The sequence below is a fragment of the Seriola lalandi genome, unplaced genomic scaffold, assembly GCF_002814215.2.
Source record: "Seriola lalandi dorsalis isolate HSWRI2012SDOR001 ecotype SW California unplaced genomic scaffold, Sedor1 jcf7180002054277, whole genome shotgun sequence".
In the NCBI taxonomy this organism is placed as follows: Eukaryota; Metazoa; Chordata; class Actinopteri; order Carangiformes; family Carangidae; genus Seriola; species Seriola lalandi.
Window position 1 is genome coordinate 1,719,329 of NW_019524830.1, and position 23,294 is coordinate 1,742,622.

Consider the following 23,294-nt stretch of genomic DNA (forward strand, 5'->3'; position numbering starts at 1 on the left):
GCATGAAAATCGATACCACTCTACATAGTAGTAATTCTTTGCAGACAACAACCAGGTGCAGTAATTTCCTCAAGTCTAACTGGCAGAGACAAAATGCAACATTTTAATTAGTCAGGTGCCAGTAGGTTGATTTTTGAAATTTAGACAGAGCCAGGGTAATTGTTTCTCTTTCAGTTTTTATGCTAAGCTAAGCTAACCACTTTCTGGTTTACTTAAGGCACAGACATGAGAGTGGTACTAATCTTCTCATCTAACTCTTGCAAAGAAAGCAATTAAGCATATTGACCAAAATGACACCCATAAACTACTCCTTACAATTAAATGTACATCGACTACATTACATTTCCTGACCTTTGGAATAATAGCAGGTAACTGTAATCACTGCTCTTTTCATTCAATACTAATACTACCACCCAGATCAGTGTGATGCCATAAAAAAGAAATCCAGTGCAGATAAAGAGCCAAGTGACATCAGATAGAAAGTGCTAAGGACCTAATATTCTTTTATTGTCATTTCACTTACATTATATATTTGTTCTTTTTCTTAAACAATAGATTAACAAAATAATAGACTGAACAAGACTTTCCCAAAATAGTAAACTAATCGAATACTGAGGAAATAACTTATCTTCGAGCAGATTTCTAGCAACACCGAAGGGTAACAGATTAGTCTAAGCAAACACCTTGTCATTCATTATTGGAGCAGACTCAACATTGTATACAATAAAGGACAAGTCAGCAGGTGCACACACACAAACTCACACATACAAACAAACACACAGCAGCCAGTTTCTTGTGCGTCTATAACCGCAAAAACGGAAAAAAAAAGCTTGTTTCAAAATTATTTTGTTTCATGCATATGCATTTCCATAGCAACTGGGGGCAAGGAGGAGTGTAAAAGGGGGGCATCTATCTATCTATCTATCTATCTATCTATCTATCTCCACTTGGGAGACTGACTCTGCAGCTCCACAGCCTTCACAACAATACATTCCCTTGCATAGATTCTTGTGTTGTGGAATGGACTGAAAACGCTCCCCTGTTGATTGCCGTAAAACTTATACCGATCAAAGTGGAATGGTTGGAAATGGGAGCAGCCCTCAGATGTTGAAGACCCTCGATCCACTTTGAAAGACAGCAGACGGGTTCGGAGGGAGCTTGGTCCTCACCAGATGTTCCTGAGACGAGGGAGAGACAGAGAGAGAGAGAGAAGCGAGACAGGTATAACAGCAGCTTTTAAGGTGATCAGAGAGATGAAACCAGAGAGGGCAGCAGCTGTGGGGCTCACACTGGACCCATGAAATGAGAGGAGACTGGTTGGGCTGTGCCGTCAGAAAGCATCAGGTCTGCTGTCGGAGAGCAAGCAGCCTGGACAGTATTGCTACTTCCTGCTTAGAGCTGCTCTGTTCTGATGATGACAGATATTCCCAGAGCCCGACCAGAATCTATCCAGGTTGTGGTTAATAAATAAATGTCACCGAAAGTTGCTCGTATTATATTCTTTCTAGCAATTATTGGATCTGTCAATGAAAATGGGCCAAGCTACAGTATTCCAGTTTACTTGCGCTGCTATGGAGCGTGGCAGCTTTTATCAGACAGTCTTTGGAGAGATTGTCGGCTTGCTGTCCCAGCAGCACTTTAAATGTGACTATACAGCGCTGTGGGTGGCAGGGAAGGCAGTACATGTTGTTCAGCAAGTCAGATTGGTGTGCGAGTGTGTTCACCTCCTCCCCACACACACACACACACACACACACACACACTGTCTTTTCTGCTCTGTGTAGCAGCCAGGTCTGCCTCTCTCCTAAATTAGATTGGTGCCAAAGAAGACTGCAACCCGGTGCAACATTGCACTTTAACAGATAATCCATCAAATGGTGTACTCTAGCCCCCTCCCCCTCTTCTCGTTCTCATTCTCTATCACCTATCTATCACATGCTGCATCTCATTCCTCTCTCCTTGTCTCTTTCACTATCCTTGTCTCTTTCCCCTCAGCCGTCTTTTGTCTTTCTCTCAGTGCAATCCCCTCCTCTCCTGCCTGCCATAGTCCTGCCAATTTGGCACAGGACATGTTTCTGTAGTCCTGGGCAGCGTGGGAAAAGGGAAGAGGTCCAAGTGATAGAAAAGGGGAGAGAAAAACAAGAGAAAGTCTGGCTTTGGGGATGTAGACGTAAGGGTGAGGAAAGCGAGAGACGGGGAGAGAGAGAGAGAGCAAAACAATGGATGGTAACTGCAGGGGCGGGGTTGGAAACATTTGAATGCGGCACAGTTTTAGAGAAGGACGGCACATTTGTAAATTCAGTTAAAAAATGTTCAGACATTATTAATACTTCCATGATTTCTTCACTGTAATGAATGCCAAATAAACAGCTTTAAATATTCTAATGTGAAATAATTTCAACAAATAGCTGCTATTTGTAACTCCCCATTGCCAACAGGGCACATTATGAGACAATGCCCCCCACCCCTCCCCTCATATATTTAGAAGCAAGACTCCCAAACTGAGAGAAACAGAGTATAGCTTACATTTCTTGAAGTCATTTGGTGTCTGCAGTTGTTTTGTATCTTGTTGAAGTCATTTTGCATGTCTTTCTAGTCATGTTGCGTCTCTCTTCAGTCGTTTCGTGTCTCTGTGTAGCAGCTCTGTGTCTCTTTTTAGGTGTTTTTTTCTGTCTCTTTGTAGTGGTTTTGTGTTTCTGTAGTGTTTTGATTGGCTCTCCTACAAGAAATGTTAACAGTTACTTAATAGAGCGGTTGATCCGGGGGCCCTGAGGCTGCGCACAGTTGGCCTTTTCAGTATCCAGCCATGAGTCTTAACAAGCCAACCACCTTTCACCGTCTGTGGCCCGTGCCACCCCTGTTGCTGCGTCCCTGGGTAGCTGAAGAGAAAGAAGTTGTGGAAAAGGGGGGTGACAGTAAAGTGCATCTAAGGCTGCAATGCCCCTACAGGCTGCCTAAAATCTTTTTTTGCAGTTTAAAGCCATATCCATCCCTCCACCGTGCCGTGTGTGTCCCTGCCATGTGAAAACACAGCACACTGTATGCAGAAGTTAAGCGGGGTTGTCTGTGAGCTGTGGGAGCACAATCCCAAATCTCAGGGGAAACGCTGCCTATAAGCTGACTGTAAAACAACCAAGAATTTGTCGTGAGAAGACTTTCCTGCTGAGGTTTCCACTCTGCATGCTAAACCTGTTCCCCATTCAGCGGTTTTGTCTCGCTCATCCCTGACACACACTGCGGATTAAACAGCCCATCCTCACAAATCTGTTTGCCTTGTGTTGCGCTTGCCGGCCCCATGATTTCTAACGCGCACACACACACACACACACACACACACACACACACACACACACACACAAACACAGACGCACACAGACACACACACTGTGCTGAGAGTTCAGAACTGCACCCATTTAAGCCAGACAAGCCGGACAAGCTGGGTTTCAGGTTTAACAGAGGTTCGCTCTCTCCTCTTGACAGCTCGCAACATCCTTTCACTGGGATGTTTTAAATTAGGTTTTTGAGTTCAGCAAATTCAGGAAAACACAGCTCTCTCATCATGCAAAGCTCAGTGCGCTCTAATCACTCAATTGTCATCTGCATGTCATAAAATTAGACACGGCTTTTATCTGTTGAGATGGATTTTTATCTGTTAAAGGTGGGGGAGCACGCAATTTGATAGATTGATTTGAGCAATTATGAGAATTTCATGGCTGCCCAACTCCTTTATCACCAAGAGCAGATTGATTTTGATTTCAGCAGCTTATTTGGGACTTAACCATTAAATCTTTTAATGAATAGACACAGCCAGTCTCTTTGAATCAGCTGCTCTGCTCCACACTGAATCAAGAAGCTTTGTCGGCTGGTGATAACACAGTTTGGTATAGTCCTGTATTTTTACAGAATGGCATCAAAATGCCCTCACAAATACCAGCCGAGCACCATGACCCAGTGTAATGCATGCTGGAGTGGGATGTGTAATGCTTGGTCAGACACCTCTGCAGGGGGCTGGTGAGTCAATAATGAGTTGGCAGTGAGTGGGCCGGTGGTGACAGGGGTGGATTATCTAAGATCAACTTGATTTGCTGCCAGGCCGGTTTGTGTCGCCCTGACATATTGTGGTATGACTGATGAAATGCCTGAACATTGAAAAACAGCACAGTGTACATGTACATATACGCGCGTAATATTGACTGCATTGTGCAGTCTCACAGCCGAACACACTTAATGTGCCGTGAACTCTCACTCCAACTGGGCCAGCATTATTAATAGAGTCTGTGTCCTGCCATTGACATCTCTCACTTCGACCTCCATCACTGAGGGACATAACAGCTTAATGGAGCAGTCATTATTCAGAAAATTATGCAAATAACCAGAGGGGCGTCTTGATTTTTCCCTGAAACTCTCTCGCAAAGGGACTAAAGTTTCAGAAGAGAGGGAAAAACACAGCTATTTACCACAAACTCACATTTGCTAACCCTTCCCCGATACCTTTCCGTACAAGATTTTATTTGGGCATCTGTTGCTACACAGTGTGCAAAGAGACAAACCAGCCTGACCTGGTCCGGCTCGCGTCTGGCAGATGGCACAGAAGTGGTGTGGGTGGGGAAGAGGGATGGCACTAAACCTCTGGAGATTCCCAAAAACTTTCTCACTTACTGTCCTGCAACAGCTGATGTTCGCGGACAGAGGAGGGGGGTGGTGGTGGGGGTGGGGGCTTAGGATATATGTCCCCTCACCCAGTTTAAATCCTGCACTAATCTGGAACAACCTGACTGAAATGACTGGGCAAATCCTCTCGCTGTGTTGCAGTTAGTTTTGCTTTAAATTTCAGCCTCACTGTACATCTGTCTCAATGTGCCTGTCTTTGTCTAAGAGCCCAAACCTGGAGCCAAAATTGTGTGAATATTCGGGGTGATTCTATCACTTTGTCACTGGGCCAAATTAAAAACATTTACTTACTTGACATTAGAATTGGCATGCATTTAAACGTTTGTGTGCTTTTTTCCTGCTGAAATGGTTGTGTGACGGTGGAGCACATGAAAAAGACATAAATGTAAAATATCAAGGTAAAGAAGTGCCCAGTTATTGTATTTTTATTAGCTGTCATTTCCAAACACTTGGCCGGATATCCTTTCATGTTCATGTGCATTTAATGATAATCCCAGAACTGTTGTAGCCTAATCAATTCTTTTAAATGAATGAAATAGAAAATGTGGAGAAATCAGTTTATACGATTTTATTATTGGAATGGAGTGTCTAAAGATAGATTTGTGGTTTGACAGATCATTTCTAAGTGTTGGAATAAAACGACAAGGATCATTTAAGCACTCGTGTTTCAGTGCAGCCATGATCAGAAATAATGTTTTCAGACAGACATCAGTATATTTATCTGCAGGTTTGTTTAATTTTCTGACCAAAATGGAGCACAGCTGGAAGAGTTACCCGTTTTCGTCTTTGTTCTCATCAAGCTCGTTCTATTCAGGTCAAAGTAATGAGTGTAGCACCAGCAGAGTGTTACCTAACACAGTACATGGCCTGTTTTAAACAGCTGGGTCACTTTGAGCTGCTTAGGGACAGAATGCTGTATCACTTTTCTGAGACTCTCCAACAGCAACAGGCCACCAGGGAGACGGGTGAAGATGACTTTCAGGAGGAACATGCTGTAGCGTTTTTTAATGAGCACTTTGAACCCGCAGCTTCTTTTAGTAAAATGCACAACATCACTCCTCTAGCTGAATGATTGACACTGGATTTTTGGTTTAGTATAACGGGACGGTATACATTTTGAACAACATTGCTGTCTTTGCCTACCTCTCCCTTGGTCATTCCACTGAACTCGGTTCTCTCAGGCGGGACGCTCTGCTGGAGGCTGGAGGGGCTGGGTGCTCCGCCAACCCGCACGGCAGTGGAGATAGGCTGGGGGACAGCAACAGGTTGTATGTTGGAGACAGCAGATCGGATGATTTGCTCCCCCTGATGCAGCCCTATGGACCTGTGGCCGTCCCCGCTGTAGGCAGCCTGGTAGCTGGTCTCTCGTGGGACATGGGTGGCCTCTGTCCCAGGGCTGGAGTATTGAGCTGGAGGATTTTTCCTCGCACTTTTGGCTGGTTTCACCCCCGTCCAAGGCCTGTACTCTTGCCTGGAGGAAGAGGGAAACATCAGAGGCTGATGGAGGCTCAGTACAGCCAGAAGTTTGTGTCTGGCTTGTTTTTGAAATGACACCCTTGGGCAAGTGTGACTGAATGGGGCACTCTATCGATTTTACACATGAAGATCACTTTATTTGTCATGGCGAGTGCTTCGCATGTATTTTATAATGAGCTTCTTAAAGTCATCAGGGTTATCTTGGATTGTACTTGAGAGATTTAAAGGGTGTAATGAAAGATGCTTTCAAGCTGCATTATTTGCAGTGTTGGATCCAGTGTTTTTGGAGCTTGACTCATGATTAAAATCCCATAAATCTCGCTTTTTTAGAGTAGTGTCTCAACAACTTTGTGGTGACACTAAATCACCAGAGTGTCCCTTTAATCTCCAGAGGTTATTATAATAACTCTAGGTAAATCAGTCAGTTCCCAATGTGGGAGGTTGGACCACTGCACTCAAAGGGTCATAAGATAGATCTGAGGGGTCACAAGGTGACAAAAACTCATTCCTGATGCACATATTTTTTTTTTTTCTCTCTAATTCTTGTTGTTTATTGTGAAACAATTTTTATTTCTTCAAACCTCTAAAATATTCAAATGAATCAGTCTGAGAAAGAAAATCATCCTTTGGTTGCACTGCTGGTAATTCATAGGAACCTATAATAGGAAAAAGTCAACATTTCTTCTCTTGTGACAAGCCAAAAAGGTTCCTTCCTGACCACATACCTGAAATAAAACGCATCAAATCAAATTCATACTTGAACTCTCCCATAAATGGATATGCAGGCTTGCTGAGTCAATGAACTACCAATAAAACGCATCTAACGAAGCATCAAAGCAAGCATCAGCACACACGCCCCCCCCAAGTCCTCCAGTAGTCTGATGGAAGGGAAAAGAGGGTTGACATGACCTACCTGTAGGAGCTGGTTTTGCTCTCCTCCGTCACCTGCTGCTCCCCCCACCTCTGCCCCCTGCCCCGCTCTTCTCTCTCCCCCGGTTGTGCCTGGCTGTGGCAACTGTTCACCGGGCTGTCCGAAACACTGTCCGCCCTGCTCCCCCCGTTACTAATCCAAGGGAAATTCTCCTTCCTGGGAATGGGCCAGGGTTTGAAATCCTGCTTGTATTGGGTAACGCTGGGGAAAGGCACTCCGGGCGGGTGGTAGTCCTCCCGGGGCTTGTAGCTGGGCTCCTTCCTTGCCCTAAATGATCCGCGGGTCCCCGGGCCATCTGCGGGCGCCTGAGGGGAACCGGCGCCGCGCGGGTCCGGGGTTGAGTAGTTATTCCCGGGTGCGCGCTCCGAGGCGGAGACCTGTTTGGTGACGGACCGCACCTCCTGCTCGGCGATGTCCGAGTAGTTCTGGATGGTGAGCGGGACGGAGAGGTCTGATTTGTCGAACTGGTTCCAGAAGCGAGCCAGGCAGCACACTCTGCTGATGCACGGCCAAGCCATACCCCCCACCCTCTAAACTGTTCGGCTTGTGGAGGAGAGAAGCGAGAGGAGGAAGAAAAAAAAAAAATCAAACAAAAAAAAAGAACAGAAAAAAAGAACAGAAAACGGCAAAAGATCAAAGGTTACATTCAGACAGAGTGCCGCCCTCCCTCCACGTCCGTTTCTGAGAAGCTGAGACTATAGACTGTCCAAGAGTCCATGTCAGCAGCAGAGATGAACCGGACTGTCGGGGACCGTCACTGAATATTCCTCTCACGTGGTCTGTGATAGTGCCTCCACTAAGCAGAGGAATCTGTGGCAAATTATTCTCCGCATCTCTAACCGGATCCCGAGTGTCCGCATCGGTCTCAGCGGATTCAACATCAAAGAAACGCCGTTATTTTTTTTCTCCACCACATTCATCTGCTCGCGCAATGCAAAGCTGGAGCTGTTTTGATTTGTTTTTATGGCTTCTCCACTTACAACCACTGAAATTATTGCACCTAAACTGTTGCCAGTATGCTGAGGGTTACATAATTATGATGCAGCGTCAAACATACATTATACAGTATAGGCTGGGAGACTGGGTTAGTCTCCACTTAGAAACACTCACCATGAGCAGCTGAATGTGTGGAGATGATATATTTCTAAGTGGCTGGTAGAATCTCTCACAGTTACTCTTTGCCATGTGTTGCATCAACCTGCTTCTTTTCCATTGAGGTCATGAGGAAAACAAACAGTATTTACAGTGAATTTCTCTCATCATGATCGAAAACAACAGAAGACATTTTTGTCACAACAGGAAAAATTTGTCAATAATTAAAATGAGTGATGGCTGTATTCCATTTAGCTGCTTCAGTTTCAGGGCTCTGGTATTGAGCATGCTGGCTCACACTGTCCTGGCTTAAATGGGACACTTCAATAAAACAGAAACTTTTTTTAATGTTATTGGTAACAACTGCTCTTCTTACTATGACAAGTTCAAATGTGGGACCTGTGTGGGATTGTTCATGCGGGGCCCATCATAACCCTAACCCGTTACCATCAGGCCCCAGAAATATTTGCGTAGCACAAGCTTAAGCAGAATCTTAAATTCTGTGGGCAGCATACAGTTAAGCTTCCCCACAGAAAGCTTACATGGCCCCATTGTATCAGAGCATTATTACCATTGGTCATATACTGCAGGTTGCTGCTCAGTCTGTCTTTTGAAAAAAAAGCTCAGATTGAAACAATGTTTACTTTTAGTTTTGGCTTTGACACTAGAGTTTCCCTTAAATAACATATGGATGGTACTTTAAAAGCTAAAAAAAAAAGAAAAGAAAAAAGATAAGTGGACTTCACAGTTTAATACTATGAACACAGTGCATCTCATCTTAGCGCACTGACCCACCAAATCAAGCTCAACATTATGCCTATCTTTTCAAAACCAGTGTAGTCTACTTTTCAAGTGGTATTAGAAATAGTGAACAGAATTTGAAGTGGTCTGGTTCTTCTGAGATAACTGATTTTTTTTTTTACCAAAATGGTGGCTGAGCTATAAAAGAGAGGAGCTATGACTGCAGTCAGGAAAGCTTTAGTGCCCAACTGCGTGTAGAGAATTACAGTTGATTATGGTTCAATGGGTGTGAAATGGAGGGATAAACATTAGGGTGACAGTATGTCACTTGATGCACTGAAGGCATAAGAACTTCCCTCTGTGAGCTGCTCTTAGAGAGGGAGGCGAGCTCAGCCTCTCAGAGGGAGGCAGCACAACCGTTTTAAGAAGCACTTTTGGTGGGTTTTGACACAGAAAAAAAGCGGCTCTGGTTGATGAAGATGAACGGGCCCCTTGCAGCCCATAAATCATCTTAACCACAGGTTCAACTTTAAGTTCAGGTTCTCTCTACTCTTGATCACACTGCTGTACTCTCAGTGATAAATGGCAGCGGCTCTGTAGTGTGTTTGCTGGTGTGAGCCGAGCAGCAAGCTGCAGATGACCCTTCAACAACACATAATGAAATGGGATGACCGTGGTTAGGTTGTTAGTGAATTGCTTGAGGCAGATACTGGAACGATGTAAAAACCTTTGAAATACCAGTGTGACACTACCACCTGCAGGAGACAAGATGACATTACTCTCCCACAGTGAACTGTATATTTTTCATGCTAATGAAGTGTGGTTGTATATATTTTTAGCATTATTTCCAAAAAGACAGAAATGTTACATACTGTGAGTTAGTTTGTGCAGTGGTGGAAGAACTATTCAGATATTTGACTTAAGTAAAAGTACCAGTGCAGCACTGAATTCAAAACACAGCTTCAGTTAAAGTACAGAAGCATTAACCACAAAATGAACTTACAGGTGTGCAGTAAGTGTAAAAAGTAAAAGTACTCAATATGCTGAAAAATGGACCCCTGACCACATAGTTTTATTAAATTAACTGGTTGTTTATACCGAATCATCAATGTGCAACATTTTACTTACTTTTGCAGCTGGTTGAGGTGAGATGATTAATGGGATAGTAAAGAAGAAAAACACAAAGTTCTGCTACAGAAATATAGTTCATTTCTCAGATTTTTTAATAATTGGATGTTATGTTTTGTTTTTTTGTGAAATATTGTGTAATTTCACCTCTATGAGCCTCAAGCAGTTATTTAAATGAAACCATCTGAGATGTTTTTTTGGGACTGTTAACAACTCATAGACACACAATAATGGGCCTGTTTCTGGACTGGGTGGGTCCTCCCTTTGCGCTCAGAACAGCCTCAGTTCATTGTGACATGGATTACACAAGATGTTAGAAACTTTCCATTGAGACTATGCTCCATGTTGACATGATTGCTACATGCAGATTTATCATGCCACACATTCATGCTGCCAATCTCCTGTTCTACTACAACCCAAAGGTGTTCTATTGGATTCAGATCTGGTGTCTGGGGAGGCCACTGAAGTTCACTGAACTCATTGTCATGTTCATGAAACCAGTTTGAGACGACTTTTACTTTGTGACATGGTGCATTATCATGCTGGAAGTAGCCACTAGAAGATGGTAAATTGTGGCAACAAAAGAGAAGCACATGGTCAGCAACAGTACTCAGCCACAACTAGCATTCAAACCATGACTGATTGGTATTACATGGCTCAAAGTCAAGCCAAGAAAATATTCCCAACACCATTACATCACCACCACCTGCTTGGACTGTCATATAAAGTTGTCCTGTAATCTAAGTTCAGCCCTGTTAAAAATTGAAATTTTACTTCAAGCAACAGAGACATTTTGGCTACTGTCTCACTTTTATAGCTTACAGTTGACTCTCTTAAAAAATTGTGTTAATAATTTGCCAAATTAAAACAAACAGTGATATATGTGCGTGTGTGTGCATGCGTGTTTGTGTGTGAGAAAGAGAGAGATAACAAAGCCTTCATCATCTTCACTATTTCATCTCATTTTTAATGCTTGAGTCAAAAAATAAAATAAACAGAAGGCAAAACATTTGCAAGGAGGATTTATTGTGCACCAACACAGATTTCAAGATTTTTAAATTAAAAAAGGTAAATAGAATCAGGCAAATATTTCTGAATTTGACTCCAACATGACTAAGAAAAATAATAATAATGTACATATATTATAAGTTGTTTTGTTTCCCACAGCTGTTTCTGGTTTGTTGTTTTCCTTGTAGTTTTAAAATTTTGTGGTTTTGAAGGTGCTGCTGAACACATTATGTCATAGTATTAGAGAGAGCAGAAAAGATCCAAAACATCTGTCTGCAGCTGCGGAATGCTGCGCTGCACTGCCCCCTGCAGTCTCCTCAAAAAGGATCACTGGATATGTGGGCATGAAGTAGTTGTATTTAAGAGAAAAACATTAGATTGGATGGACCTGATGATTGCAGCTGCAGGGGAAAAGTCCTAGTATCACATAGTACAAAGGACAGTGCAGCTCTGACTCGAGGCTTTTTAAGAGTCAGCTAAACTTGATCTGCTTTTACCTCTACCACAGACAGAGAAACATGGGTTGAGAAACAGAAACAGTCATACATTAGAGTCTTGTCTGTTTGTTAGATTCATCATTAAAACAGTGGGTGCCCAGAAAGCAATAAAAGGATTTACTATAATTGTGTAAAAGATTACATCACTATTTTGAAGTAATATTTTATTTTGTGTGGTATTTCTAAACTGAAGCATTACCGAGCAGTTGAGAAACAAAATCTGGAGCAGAAATCATTGTTTTACTCGACTGGTTCCAGTTGTACCTGCAAGAAAAAAGACCCCTGGACCACAAAAGATACAAAACCAGGGAGCATGACTTAGTAAGTGTAACAGTTCATCAGACAGGAAATGGCGTAATAATATAATCTGTTGTTTTTAAAATCCATTTGTTACTGTTTTCACAGCCTGATAAAGACGATGATGCTCTAAACCTCCAGTTCAGCTGGTATGATGTGGTGAAGCCCATTGAGTTTGAGGTGACTCTTCACCATCATCTTCCTCATGAACACAGAAAGGAGCGCGATGGTGTTCGTCAGCTGGATCTGGTGTTCATCAGACATGGACGCTCCCTTGGAACAGCATATCCTAAACCGCTCAGCAGCTGCAGCAGATGTTAGGCAGCGCTCACACTGAATTCACATGTGATACTCACATCTTTGTTTGAGAACATGGAGCACCAATGTACTGTGGTTTAGTTGATATGGCACAATAGACCTGCTTAGTACTGCAGGACACAGATATGTTCAGGTTTCTGTTTTTATCTCACTTATTGACTAAATTATTTTCATAAATAACAATTTTATTGAGAAGTTTTTTTTATACAGTGTCTTCAGAAAATAAATCTGGCATTTGCCAAAACATGGGAGCAGAGAAAGTAGCTAGGAAATGCAGCTATAGGTAAATTAAATTAGGCAAGATGAGTTAAGTTTCCCTTAACTTCCCCCTTAGCTGAATTGGAAGCGAACTTAAGCGTGAGTATGTGTATTTGACAGTGGCATGGGCACGAAAGTGTTAAATCATGTTGCCCCGCCTCCTCTCAAACATACAGCAGTAGAACTAGAAAGAAAACAGCAAGGAAACACCTATGGAAAACACTTGTCTACTCTTCAGGCTAATTACACAAATTCCTCTGAGCTTTTAGACAACGGTCGCTTTTAATTTTTCGTCAAGGTTTATTTTGCTGGAGACTCGTCGACACTAACATCCGCTCTGAGGTATGCGCTTTCTGTAAACTACAACCTACAACACGTGGACGTGAACACGTACGAGCCGGCTTTTTAAAAACTCATTACAGAGTCACTGGCGTTAACGTGGATTTCGTAAGTACCTAAATGAATAATATGTAATTCTAAGCTGTCTGTGTGTAGGATGTGTTATGGTCAGAAGTCAATTCAGCTGAAGTGGAGTCGAGAGCTGAGCAGTATGCGGCTCCAACTTACTCTCATCCCGCATGCGCTGTACCTACAACCAGGACATGAATATTTAATTTAGCAATGTATGCAGAGGGAGGTTCAAGAGCACCAACCAAGCTATAAAAGTCCAGATACATGTTCTTATTCTCTGTTGAGTTCAGAAGACGAATGTTTAAATGGCTCATGCTTGTGCCAGCCAGCAGGAAACCTAGCACTAAACAGGGGCGTAACCAGACGTTGTAAACATTGGGGGCTTCGCCCAAATCTAAGGGTCTAGGAGAAGAATTCACTGAATGAATGTTTAACTGACAAATCTACCTTTGAATCCATGTGGGCTGCTCTAATTGCGAATCAATGTCCTCAATACTCTGAAGTGAATATTAGGCCAACAGAAGAACATTTACTCAAATTATATTATATTTATTTAGGGGATAGCAGTGTAGGATAAACAATATGGGCGTATACTGTATTATTGTCTTATAGTACTTTAATTGATCTGTTCTCGTTTCCTCCTTTTTTCTTTTTCCTTTTCTCTCTCAGCTCCTCTCATTCATACCTGGATATGTAGGCTAGTCCACTGAAGGAAGAAATAAATGCATTTCTCATTCTCTTACACCTGCTTCTGGCACCTCTGCTCTGTTTTACTTCTCTTTTCTTCAGTACTTTCTTCTCAACACATTTTCATCTCATCCCTCTTCCTCTTCACCTTCACCTGCTGTCTCCACAAGTTTAACCATCTCATTTCATATTCTCTCCTTCATTCTTTTCCTCACTTTCCCTTTCGCGCCTCCCTTCACTTCTCTCTTCCTCACTCCTCAAATTCTGACTTCCACTTTTGTCATCTTCTCACCAATTCTCCACTCCTCTCCGCCTGGCTCCTTATCCACAGGGTTTCTCTTCTCCTTTCCTCTTTGCTTTCTCGCTCATTTTCCCCTCAAGGCTCAACTTGTGTGATGATGTGCACGCCAAAAACGACATCATCACTCCTTTTGCGTCAAGCCTGATGGCCTCTCAAGTTGTCAGGTGGACCTATAGATGGTGATATTTCCCCAGTAATAGAGCTCCATTTATTTGCTGGCCAGGCCAAAGAGACTAAAGGGAAATGGCACAAGGTTGAAGTTATATAATAAACCTAAAATGTTTGGGGCTTGAGCCCCATAAGTCACCCCACACTCCGCCATTGCCACTAAAGATGTTGTGTCAACCACATCAGGCATTTAGCGGTACAGATATAAATATATATTAAGTGGGTAATAGGTGGTTTTTCAAGAGACAGAAAATCAATGTCGGACGGATATAAATCAACAAAAATATGATTTAATGCCACCACAGTGAACTAAATCGTAGCAACAGTTGTACAGGCTGTTTCTGACTGAACACAAAGTGAACTCAGTCAGTGAGTGACAAAGAAAATCCAGAGGAATATCACTAACTTATATAACTCCATATATTTAGTGTCAATTAGCTCTGAACTAATTAAAAGAAAAATTCATATGAGCTTTTTATCGTGAGATCTATACAAATTTCAGTTATAATCTGTCTGAAAATATTCAAAGCAGTCAGTTTAGTTGTCCCTGAGGAGAAATTTGTTTCGCAGCCAGTTAAAACTCACAGCCTTAAAGACACAAAGCATAATGTAGGTAAAATGTCTGTAGGCAAATGTTAAACCCACCATGTAAACTCACATAAAACCACGTACATCACATGTCCACACTTTAGGGCCGTAAAATTAATTTGCTGATTATTCTGTCATTTCATCCACTTGGTCTATAAGATGTTAGATAATGGCCATTACATTTTCCCAGAGCCAAAGGTGAAATCATCACATGACTTGTTTTGTCCAACCAACAACTTAAACCCAAACATTTTCATTGAACTATGATATGAACAAAGCAGCAAGTCATCACATTTCAGAAGCTGTAATTAGGAAACATTCGGCATTTTGACTTGAAAAATGACTAAAATGATCAATCAATTATCAGAGTAGTTGCTGATGGGAGATGAGAATATAACCAAAACGGAAGTTAGTGTTTTATCCGGAAACATATGATATTTTGATTTAGATTTCTTTTTTATTTTGTCACATTTATGTGTTACAGAGAATATGGACTACATGCCGGATGACAACTCCCGGTACAAAGATGTTGACTACTGGGATGAAAGATACAAGACAGAGCAGTGTTATGACTGGTTAGGTGGCTTCTCCAAATTCCAGCACCTTTTGGAAGAACACGTCAAGAAGGAAGACTCCATTCTGATACTTGGTTAGTAGCTTTCTGTTATTGCTTCTGCAGTTTGGATGGTAGCCTCTTCCCTTCATCTTCTCACTACACAATGCCAAATAACAAACGCATAGTACAGAACATTTGGCACTGTCCCGGTGGATTGGTGATTCTAATTGCAACACTCCTGGTTTGAGTCCGGCTGGGGACCTGTGATGCATTCAGTCTATTCTCTCCCTTATTTCCTGTCATCGTTTTATCTTTCGCTGTCAAGTTAAGTGACAAAGTCACCATTTGTCATGATGAGTGTCAGATACCATCACCATGGTTGTCAATTCTGTCATTAGCATCACTTGTACTGCTGTTAAATCTTCCCAGACAGTCGTTTGCATAGCATTGTCTCTTTATTGGTGTGGTGGAAGTGGCGTGAGTACTTTGATATAAAAAGCATTAATAGATTTGGCACCTAGATGTGTAGACATCTGCCTAATAACGGTTGTTCCCATTCACAACCGGCAGAGCTGGCTGTTGTTTGAAAGTAGGAAAAACTACTGCCAATATTGATTCCAGTAGAATGCATAAACAGAGACAATTTCGCTACCAACAATTAAAGATTATTTTTGAACTTTTGAAGACATGTGTAAAACAAAACGCATTTCATTTGACAAAAGAAAAGAGACTTTTCCTTTCAGTGACAACATTTGGTGTGTGTCTGTTTCCGCCAGTCTGTGCTATGGAAACATATTCAGCTTCAATGCCCATACCTTTTCTTTATTATTGAGACATTTTAGAATGGATCCTGGTCGCTTATTTCCTTCATTCACGTATTCTATCTGTGAATAATATAGAGTTGACTCTGTCCTTTTTTATTGATAAAAGCAACACTTGTTTTTCGTGTGTTGAGTCCTTGAGTGAAATTTCTGTAAATGTCCACAAGATGTCCCTGTTCTATTGAAAATAAATGCAGTTCTCTTGTGCTCAGCACTACCTGCACTACCCGCTTTTTTTTCTGATTGTTTGTTTTAATGGCCTTGCGGCTCTGTAAAACATGCTTCAAAAAATTTGATGCATGGACACTGTTTTTGCTGCTGAACATAGACTAGACCTGCATGAGAACTGTAACTGCGCAAAATGTAAAGCAAATGCCTTGAGAGACAAAAGCTGGTGGAGGCATTGTCACTATGAGCACAAATTCTTCACTGCTTATATTAAATCAAGTCCTCTTTGTTTATTGTTAATTTTAAGCTAGAGTAAGTTCATTGTAGGCATAAGAAATTGTTATTTACATGCTTATGCTGATGGTTTTGCAGGTATGGACCTGTGCGTGTGGTTCTGTTTTATCTATTTCGTCATTATAAAACTGAGCATTTCTTTCCCTCAGGTGAAGCTGTACAGTTTGACGTAGTCACTTGTGATAGGATGCAAATGTCTTTGACAGACTGATTTTGGACAATTAAAAGACAATTAAGAAGTACTTTTAATAATTTGTTGTTTTATTTAGGATAGGTTTAATTAGGATATGTTGTAGGCAGATGCCAGTCTGCTGAAAATGCCAGCTTTAAAGTCTTTTGTGGTTAGACTGTTATACCTCCACAGAAGCATAGAGGGCTATGGTGGTCTATCTCTTGCTGATGTGAATGTTGTTTATGCATGCTCAGTGGTGTTTGTGTGTGTCGAGAGGTTTGTTAAATTTGTGTCAGGGAGTGACAGGGGCTTTCTGCTGTGTGCGTGCGTGCGTGTGTGTGTGTGTGTGTGTGTGTGTGTGTGTGTGTGTGTGTGTGTGTGTGTGTGTGGAGGAGAAGGAGGGGTGAATAGGAGGGGGACTGGTGAGGTTGTCAGAAGTTGGGTATTCTTTGCTCGACAGAAAGCTCTCTGTGTTTTGTTGCTGTCTAATTCCTGCAAGACTTCAGTGCCAACGTACAGACAAGTTAATTATACCTGGAGGTCTCCTTTTTGAATATAGATCAGGACGGTCTGGTGCCCTGCTGGTTCAGAACTGTATTTTGAAGCACTAAGTCAGAACATTGACAGACAGGCAGACACAGATAGTATGCAGCTGCACTTTTTCAATGTGCGTCATAGGCACACCTACAGCAGAGGCGTGAGTGGGCTCAGAGACTCTGGAGGCTGATATATAAAATATCTTCTCTTGCCTCTCTCCTGCGTTAGACTGCAGCAGGCAACACCAGGGCAGACCACTTTCTGCACACTGATTTAAACCCAAAGGAGAGCCATTATATCGCTTGAGAGCTCTCATCTTGGAGGGCATCTCTCTCTCTTATCTCTCTCCTCTTGCCAAATCATGGAATCACACGTTTCTGTCACTAGCACGTGTTGTTGCCGTCTTCCTTGACAACACACATGCACAGATAAGGAGCTATATAGGGAAGCCTACTGTAAAGGTCTGTGAACCCTCACGTGTCGTATAGACATGAAGAGCTCTTAAAAGCACTTAAATATCGCCACGCTTGGACAAACCCCCTGTCACGGCTGCACACATTTCCCAGCTACCATCTCTTGTCAAGTCTGTAAATCCAGAGAGACTATTGGCTCGTATGAAATGACACAATAAATTACCGTCACTATAGGGGGGATCAGGGCATAACTTGGCAGAGAGAAGGGAGAGGAGGGACGACGTAAAGACAGACTTGAGGCGCCACAGTGCTGTTAGTGTGTGATGAGGGGATAAAGGAAAGAGAGATGGAAGGGAGGTAAATAACTAATCATGTTTGGGCCACTCAACTGTCTCAGATGGAGGTCATTTCCATTAAGATAATCTGTGCAGCACAGAGAGAGAGAGAGAGAGAGAGAGAGAAGTGGGGGAGAGATGCAAACACGAAGACAACTAAAATGCTTTGCTGCATGCTGATGACAGTGTTAATGTCGTTCTCTTTCCTCTGTTTGTTGTTTTCATACCACATCTTGCTGTCCCTCTCTTAGGCTCCTATTCCATGTTTTCTCCAAGCCCCACTTCTTTCCCACTGCTTTTTTTATTATCTAGAGAGACTGGCTCCCTCATTTCACTGTTTTTGCTTCCCACCTTCGTAGCAACCTACTTCTGCCTTTTGGTATTATTCTCACTTACTCAGCATTATCTGTCCCCTCATCTTGATTATAGCGACACTGTAGCTATAGTCTGAAATTAAACTAGATAATGCAAGATGTGTTCTCTGTTATTAGGGGTGCAATCAATAAGGCTGGGTGACCCCTCTGAGTTGTTTTGTTTTTGATCACTTTATAGTAGCAGTACGACCACAGAAAGTGAACCACATAAGTCTGGTGATGATTTGTAAACCAGGAAATCACCTCCATTCTTCTTTCTTGTTGCCAACAAATCCCATGAAAGTTGTGACCACAATCAACAATGAATTGTTCCTGGTAACAAGTATTGTCTGTGTGTCCAAAGCCTGATATAGCTTATTCCTCTGTGACACAGCGCTCTCATTATTGTTGTCAGCCACAGTCGCACATTGTTACGTGTACCTTGTATATGATAAAACTGCATGATAGTTTATTTTGCATCAGAGTCAGATACACCACCGTCCTGCTGCTGTAAGTACTCTCTAGAGCCCCAAATCTGCTGCAGAAAATAGTCCCCAATAAATACACTATTTACAGTGTGTGTGACTAACGTTTACTAAAAGCCACATTGCCCAGCTGTTTAAGGAACTAACATGTGAGGTGCTGGTCTGACCATCAGGAGTAATTTGGGGTTCAGTGTCTTGCCCAAGGATCCTTGTGTGACATGTGGGCAGGAGGAACTTTTTTGTTTCTCTTCTGTTATAACTAAGCAGTGTTCACTCTATCCTGTTGTCTGGTTCCTATCCTATGCTGTTAACTTGTTCTAACATTGACAGTTTTTCACCTTCTCAACATCACACGAGCAAAGAAGGTACAGTGTTGGTTGGTTGGAGTGTTTATTTTATGTAAGGATGAATTCTCAAATGGACATTCACTATTGATCCTTTAGTCCGTCGTGTTGTAAAATCATTCATAATAGCATATCCTGTTTAGAAGGTGCACTGCCCACTCAGACACCCACTTCAACCACATTGACATTAGGTCAGTGTTGGTTTTTACTTCAGAATGATGCAGAAAGTTGATAATTTACAAACTTGAGTGCAGTAACATTTGTTTTAAAATACATTGTTGAATATTTTAAATGGTACACCATGTAATTGATTGTAATGTGTGTGTCTTATACAACCTCATAATATGACATAACTCTGCTCATTACTGGCTGGGTCATCTGCATGGTAAGCTTGAGGGCCTGGAGTGGTGTGTGTCACAGCATTGCGTCAAGCAGACTCTGACTCCTCGCTACCTGACCTGTATGTGTATTAGCCACATTACAGAGCAATAGCAACGATCAGCTCGCACAAGGTCCGGTTCCTGCCTGCCACGCAGCCACGGCTCCGTCTTTTATTGCCTGCTCCGCTCCGGGCTGCTGCCAGTGATGTAATGACCCCATGTCTCCCACTGGTCAACACTCATGCTTTGTGCCCCAAGGCGAGGGGTGATGATGTAATGGCTCTTATCCCCTGCAGTGTGTAGGGCTGAGATATGTATCCTGGGAGTATTTGGAGTATCTATCTAGATTGTTCTTTACATGTTAACGTCAGTGCGCTGGGTATAGAGGGCATGACACCAGATCTCCACCGTCGCACTAAAAACACCTACCGCTCAGGGTCTGTCTGCAGGGCTACTAAAACGTGTGTGGGTGTCTTAAAGCGTCGGTGCTGACATTTCTGCATTAGAATAAGTGTGTTTGGTAACATACAATGGGTTGCTTAAGGGGATACCAAGAATTACAAGGTAATTGAAGCTTTGTCTGAACAAGACGCATGCAGACACAGATACTAAAATACAGTCTGCATATTTTCAGATATGAACTTTATAATTAACTAATTAACAACAACAGATGGGTTTGTCTGTTGGTTTTGTTAAGGTTTGGTGACTTACCTGCGTTTCCTGTGTATTGACGGATGTTTAAATTCTGGCTCCTGGTTTTGTTCTGTTTCTCCTTTGCTAGCCTGTTTATGTGTTTGTACATGCGTGGACTTTGCTCATTAGGGTTGAAAGAATCAGCAGATTCAGTTGTTATTTGATCAACAGAAAATTCATTTGTGTCATTTTTCAAGCAGAATTGGTTCCAGCTTTGTGCAAATGTGGAGATGAAACTTTGTCTTCTATGAACAGTATCTTTAACAAGACTATCTTAACTCGGGCCCACTTATCTGCTGATGAAGACGCCCTTAAAAGGGCTGGAAAAGGTTAGTAAATAAACCTTGAACTGGACAGTTTTTGGACAGAGCTGGCCGTTTGCAGCATCCAGGATGGTCATTGTTCACTGTTTTATAAACAATATAAATTGAGAATGTAATTGGCATCTTAATTTATAATTAAAATGATTGCTAGTTGCAGCCCTGTGTTGTCGAATAGATAGACCAGTATGTTTTATCTCCAAATGTCCTGTGTTGCTGCCTCCTTTTAGCTCACCTACTGACATCATTGTCAGTCACTGGTTCCTGCGGCTCCTGTCGTTGATGTCGATGGTGTTTACTGGCAAAGGAATAGTGAAAGACCATGAGTGTGACTGTTCAGTCAGCTGCTGTGTAACTATGTATGGCACATCACCTTAACTACAGTGACATTATAACTTTTATTAAGAACATTACTACATCCTAGCAACAATGTAACCTCTTTAAGTCCTTCCTCCGTCACCCTCTCCGCCTCCAGTAGGCCCCATCTTGCTCATTCATTCCTCACACCTCCCCCCCTCCCCTCCCCCCTCATCACGTCCTTCTATAACCTCCGAGCGATCCCTCACTTCCTCCATTTCCTCCTCGCCGTCTCACCTCTCTTTTTCCTCGTCCACCATTGCCCCCCCCCCCCCCCCCCCGCCTACTTGTCAGTATTTGGTATCAAAGACGTCCACCTGTGTTCCTTGAGCCAGTCCTGTTATATATATAGCTGGGGCAGAGGTGTTTACAACAGTGTTGAGAGCTGTGGGAGCTGCACTTTTCACAGGAGAGTCCAACTAACTGTTGGACTCTCCTGGGTTATTATGTTGAGCTACAGCTCATTCAGAAATTGGCATCTCATTTGAGACGTGCACTCTTCTACGGAAGCTATCAGTCACTGCTGCTGTTAAATGTTATATACTGTAGTATATAATGCTTCTACTCAATGTGTTGAATATTTAATACAAAGAATTACTGTTATAGATTTAGACAGCTTGGTAAACTCTTCCCACCCCTCGCTGCTCCTCAGACATAGAGTTTCCTGTTTCTGTGCTTGTGTGTCGTTATCACAGTGGACTCTAGGAAAGAGCTAACCCATGTGCGTAAGAGTGTCATGTTTGTTTGTAAACCTATGCAGTGCATCTGCAACATATAGGCCAAGCAGTAGGATTTAATTTAGGTGTTAAAAGGGAGATCATAGGTGACAATCCTCTCGCATCCCTTTTTTTCCACAGTGTTGGAAATGCATTTGCATGCACATGCACATACACATGCACAGACATGAAATGCTGATGGGATGGAAAGTCACTGGCAACACGGGGAGCATGGGGGAGCGAGTGAGGGAGACTTGAAGTCAGGAGTTATGTCTCAGCAGCTGTCAGAAGATCCAGTTGACATCAGATATGCTGTTGCTCATTGGAAGCTCAACCTTCATTTCTAAACTTGAACTTTATGCATTTTTCCATGTAACCTTTCCCTCCTTTATTTCTTATCGGTGCCTTTCCCTCTTTTTTTTTTTCTTGTATTTTCTTTCTTTCACTCCTTTCCACCTTCATCTCCGCACTCCTCCATCCATTTCACCTTTTTTTCCACTCATCCTTCCCCTCTATTATTCTGCTCCTTCTCTCATGTCTCTCACTCTCTGCACAGACGAGTGCTTGCATGCACGCACCCGCTCCTCCCCGCACGCGGAATAACAACAGCAGTGAGGCTGCGAGGAGCGGGGCAGCTTTCAGAGGAATAATAGAACCAAGAGACAGGCCTCGGCCATTTCACGCTTACCCTTCCTTTTATTGATTGCAGCCTTTCCTTCCTGTGGCGGCTGGAGGCGGAGCATGTCTGATCAGATAGGCTTGTATCGGCTCTGTCCTCCATGTCGCTGCCCTAGTTAATGCTGGCACTTGCCATCCGGCTTATTCACGGTAGCGTTCAAGGAATATATCGGTGTTATGTATTGCCTGGTCTCAGAGACTCTGACAACCTCTGAAAAGTTTATATGTTAATCAGACTGATGTCGTGGTCTTGCATTGACTAACTGAAAGATTTGCGTGTCTTAAGGTAATGATGAGCAGCAATGAGGAAGAAATATGGTGTTGTATTGTTTCTTGGATAAAACAGTTTGTCAGCAGCAAGGTAATGCAGTGATAAATGTGGCTGCTCAACAAGCAAAGGCAGTAGAGGTTGTTTTGTCTGCAGTGTCCTCTGGCCTCACAGAAGGGAAATTAGACACACACACACACACACACACACACACACACACACACACACGCACACATAATTACGCACACATACTGTCCATACACACAAAATTCTGTACATCACTGCATTGTTTGTCTTTACCTAGATGTACTGAAACATCTGCAGCAGATGTGGCAGTGCTGTGGCAGGTGAGAGTGTGTTGTGTGTATGAATGCAGGATGAATGAATGAATGAATGAATGAATGAAGGAATGAATGAATGAATGAATGAAAGAGAGAGGAACATAGGAGGTGGAGGGGAGTGTAGTTTGAGGCCCCATCCTCTTTCTTCTCTTCCTCCCCCCGCCCACCCCCCTCTTCTCAGCATCCAGATTGGCTGTTTTCAGTTTTCAGGGAGCCCTCAGCATGCAGCAGTCAGTAAGTCAGTAGGGGCAACCCTCCTTCCATCCCACCCTCTCCTCTCCTATCCTCTCGTCCTCCCCTCTCTTCCTCCCCACTTTTTGCCGCTGTAAGGAGTGGTGCTGTTTATGAATGAGCCTCAGAGCCGCAGAATGTGAATGGAAAATAAGAGAGGGAGCGAGCAGATAGGGGTGCAGGCTGAATGAAATGCAGCAAAGCAGGGAAGAAAAATGGAGGAAGGATGCTGAATGAAAATCACAAGGGTGGGAGGGAGG

At 42.7% G+C, this 23,294-nt stretch overlaps 2 protein-coding genes across 2 annotated transcripts in view; one reads left to right on the forward strand and one right to left on the reverse strand.

The window, feature by feature from the left end:
- Positions 1-478: 478 nt before the first annotated feature.
- Positions 479-7,971, reverse strand: map6d1 (MAP6 domain containing 1). Its single transcript, XM_023405473.2, has 3 exons — positions 7,061-7,971; positions 5,815-6,142; positions 479-1,178 (listed from the first exon to the last, which is right to left on the reverse strand). Exons 1-3 carry the CDS (start codon positions 7,594-7,596, stop codon positions 1,101-1,103), a joined length of 942 nt encoding a protein of 313 aa, XP_023261241.1. The 5' UTR covers positions 7,597-7,971; the 3' UTR covers positions 479-1,100.
- A 4,577-nt stretch (positions 7,972-12,548) lies between these two features.
- Positions 12,549-23,294, forward strand: part of ece2a (endothelin converting enzyme 2a) — a 74,758-nt gene continuing 64,012 nt past the window's right edge. Inside the window, exons 1-2 of the mRNA XM_023405395.2 lie at positions 12,549-12,864; positions 15,057-15,221. Coding sequence (XP_023261163.1) covers positions 15,062-15,221 — 160 coding nt within the window. The 5' untranslated portion in view covers positions 12,549-12,864; positions 15,057-15,061. The remainder of the gene's footprint in view (positions 12,865-15,056; positions 15,222-23,294) is intronic.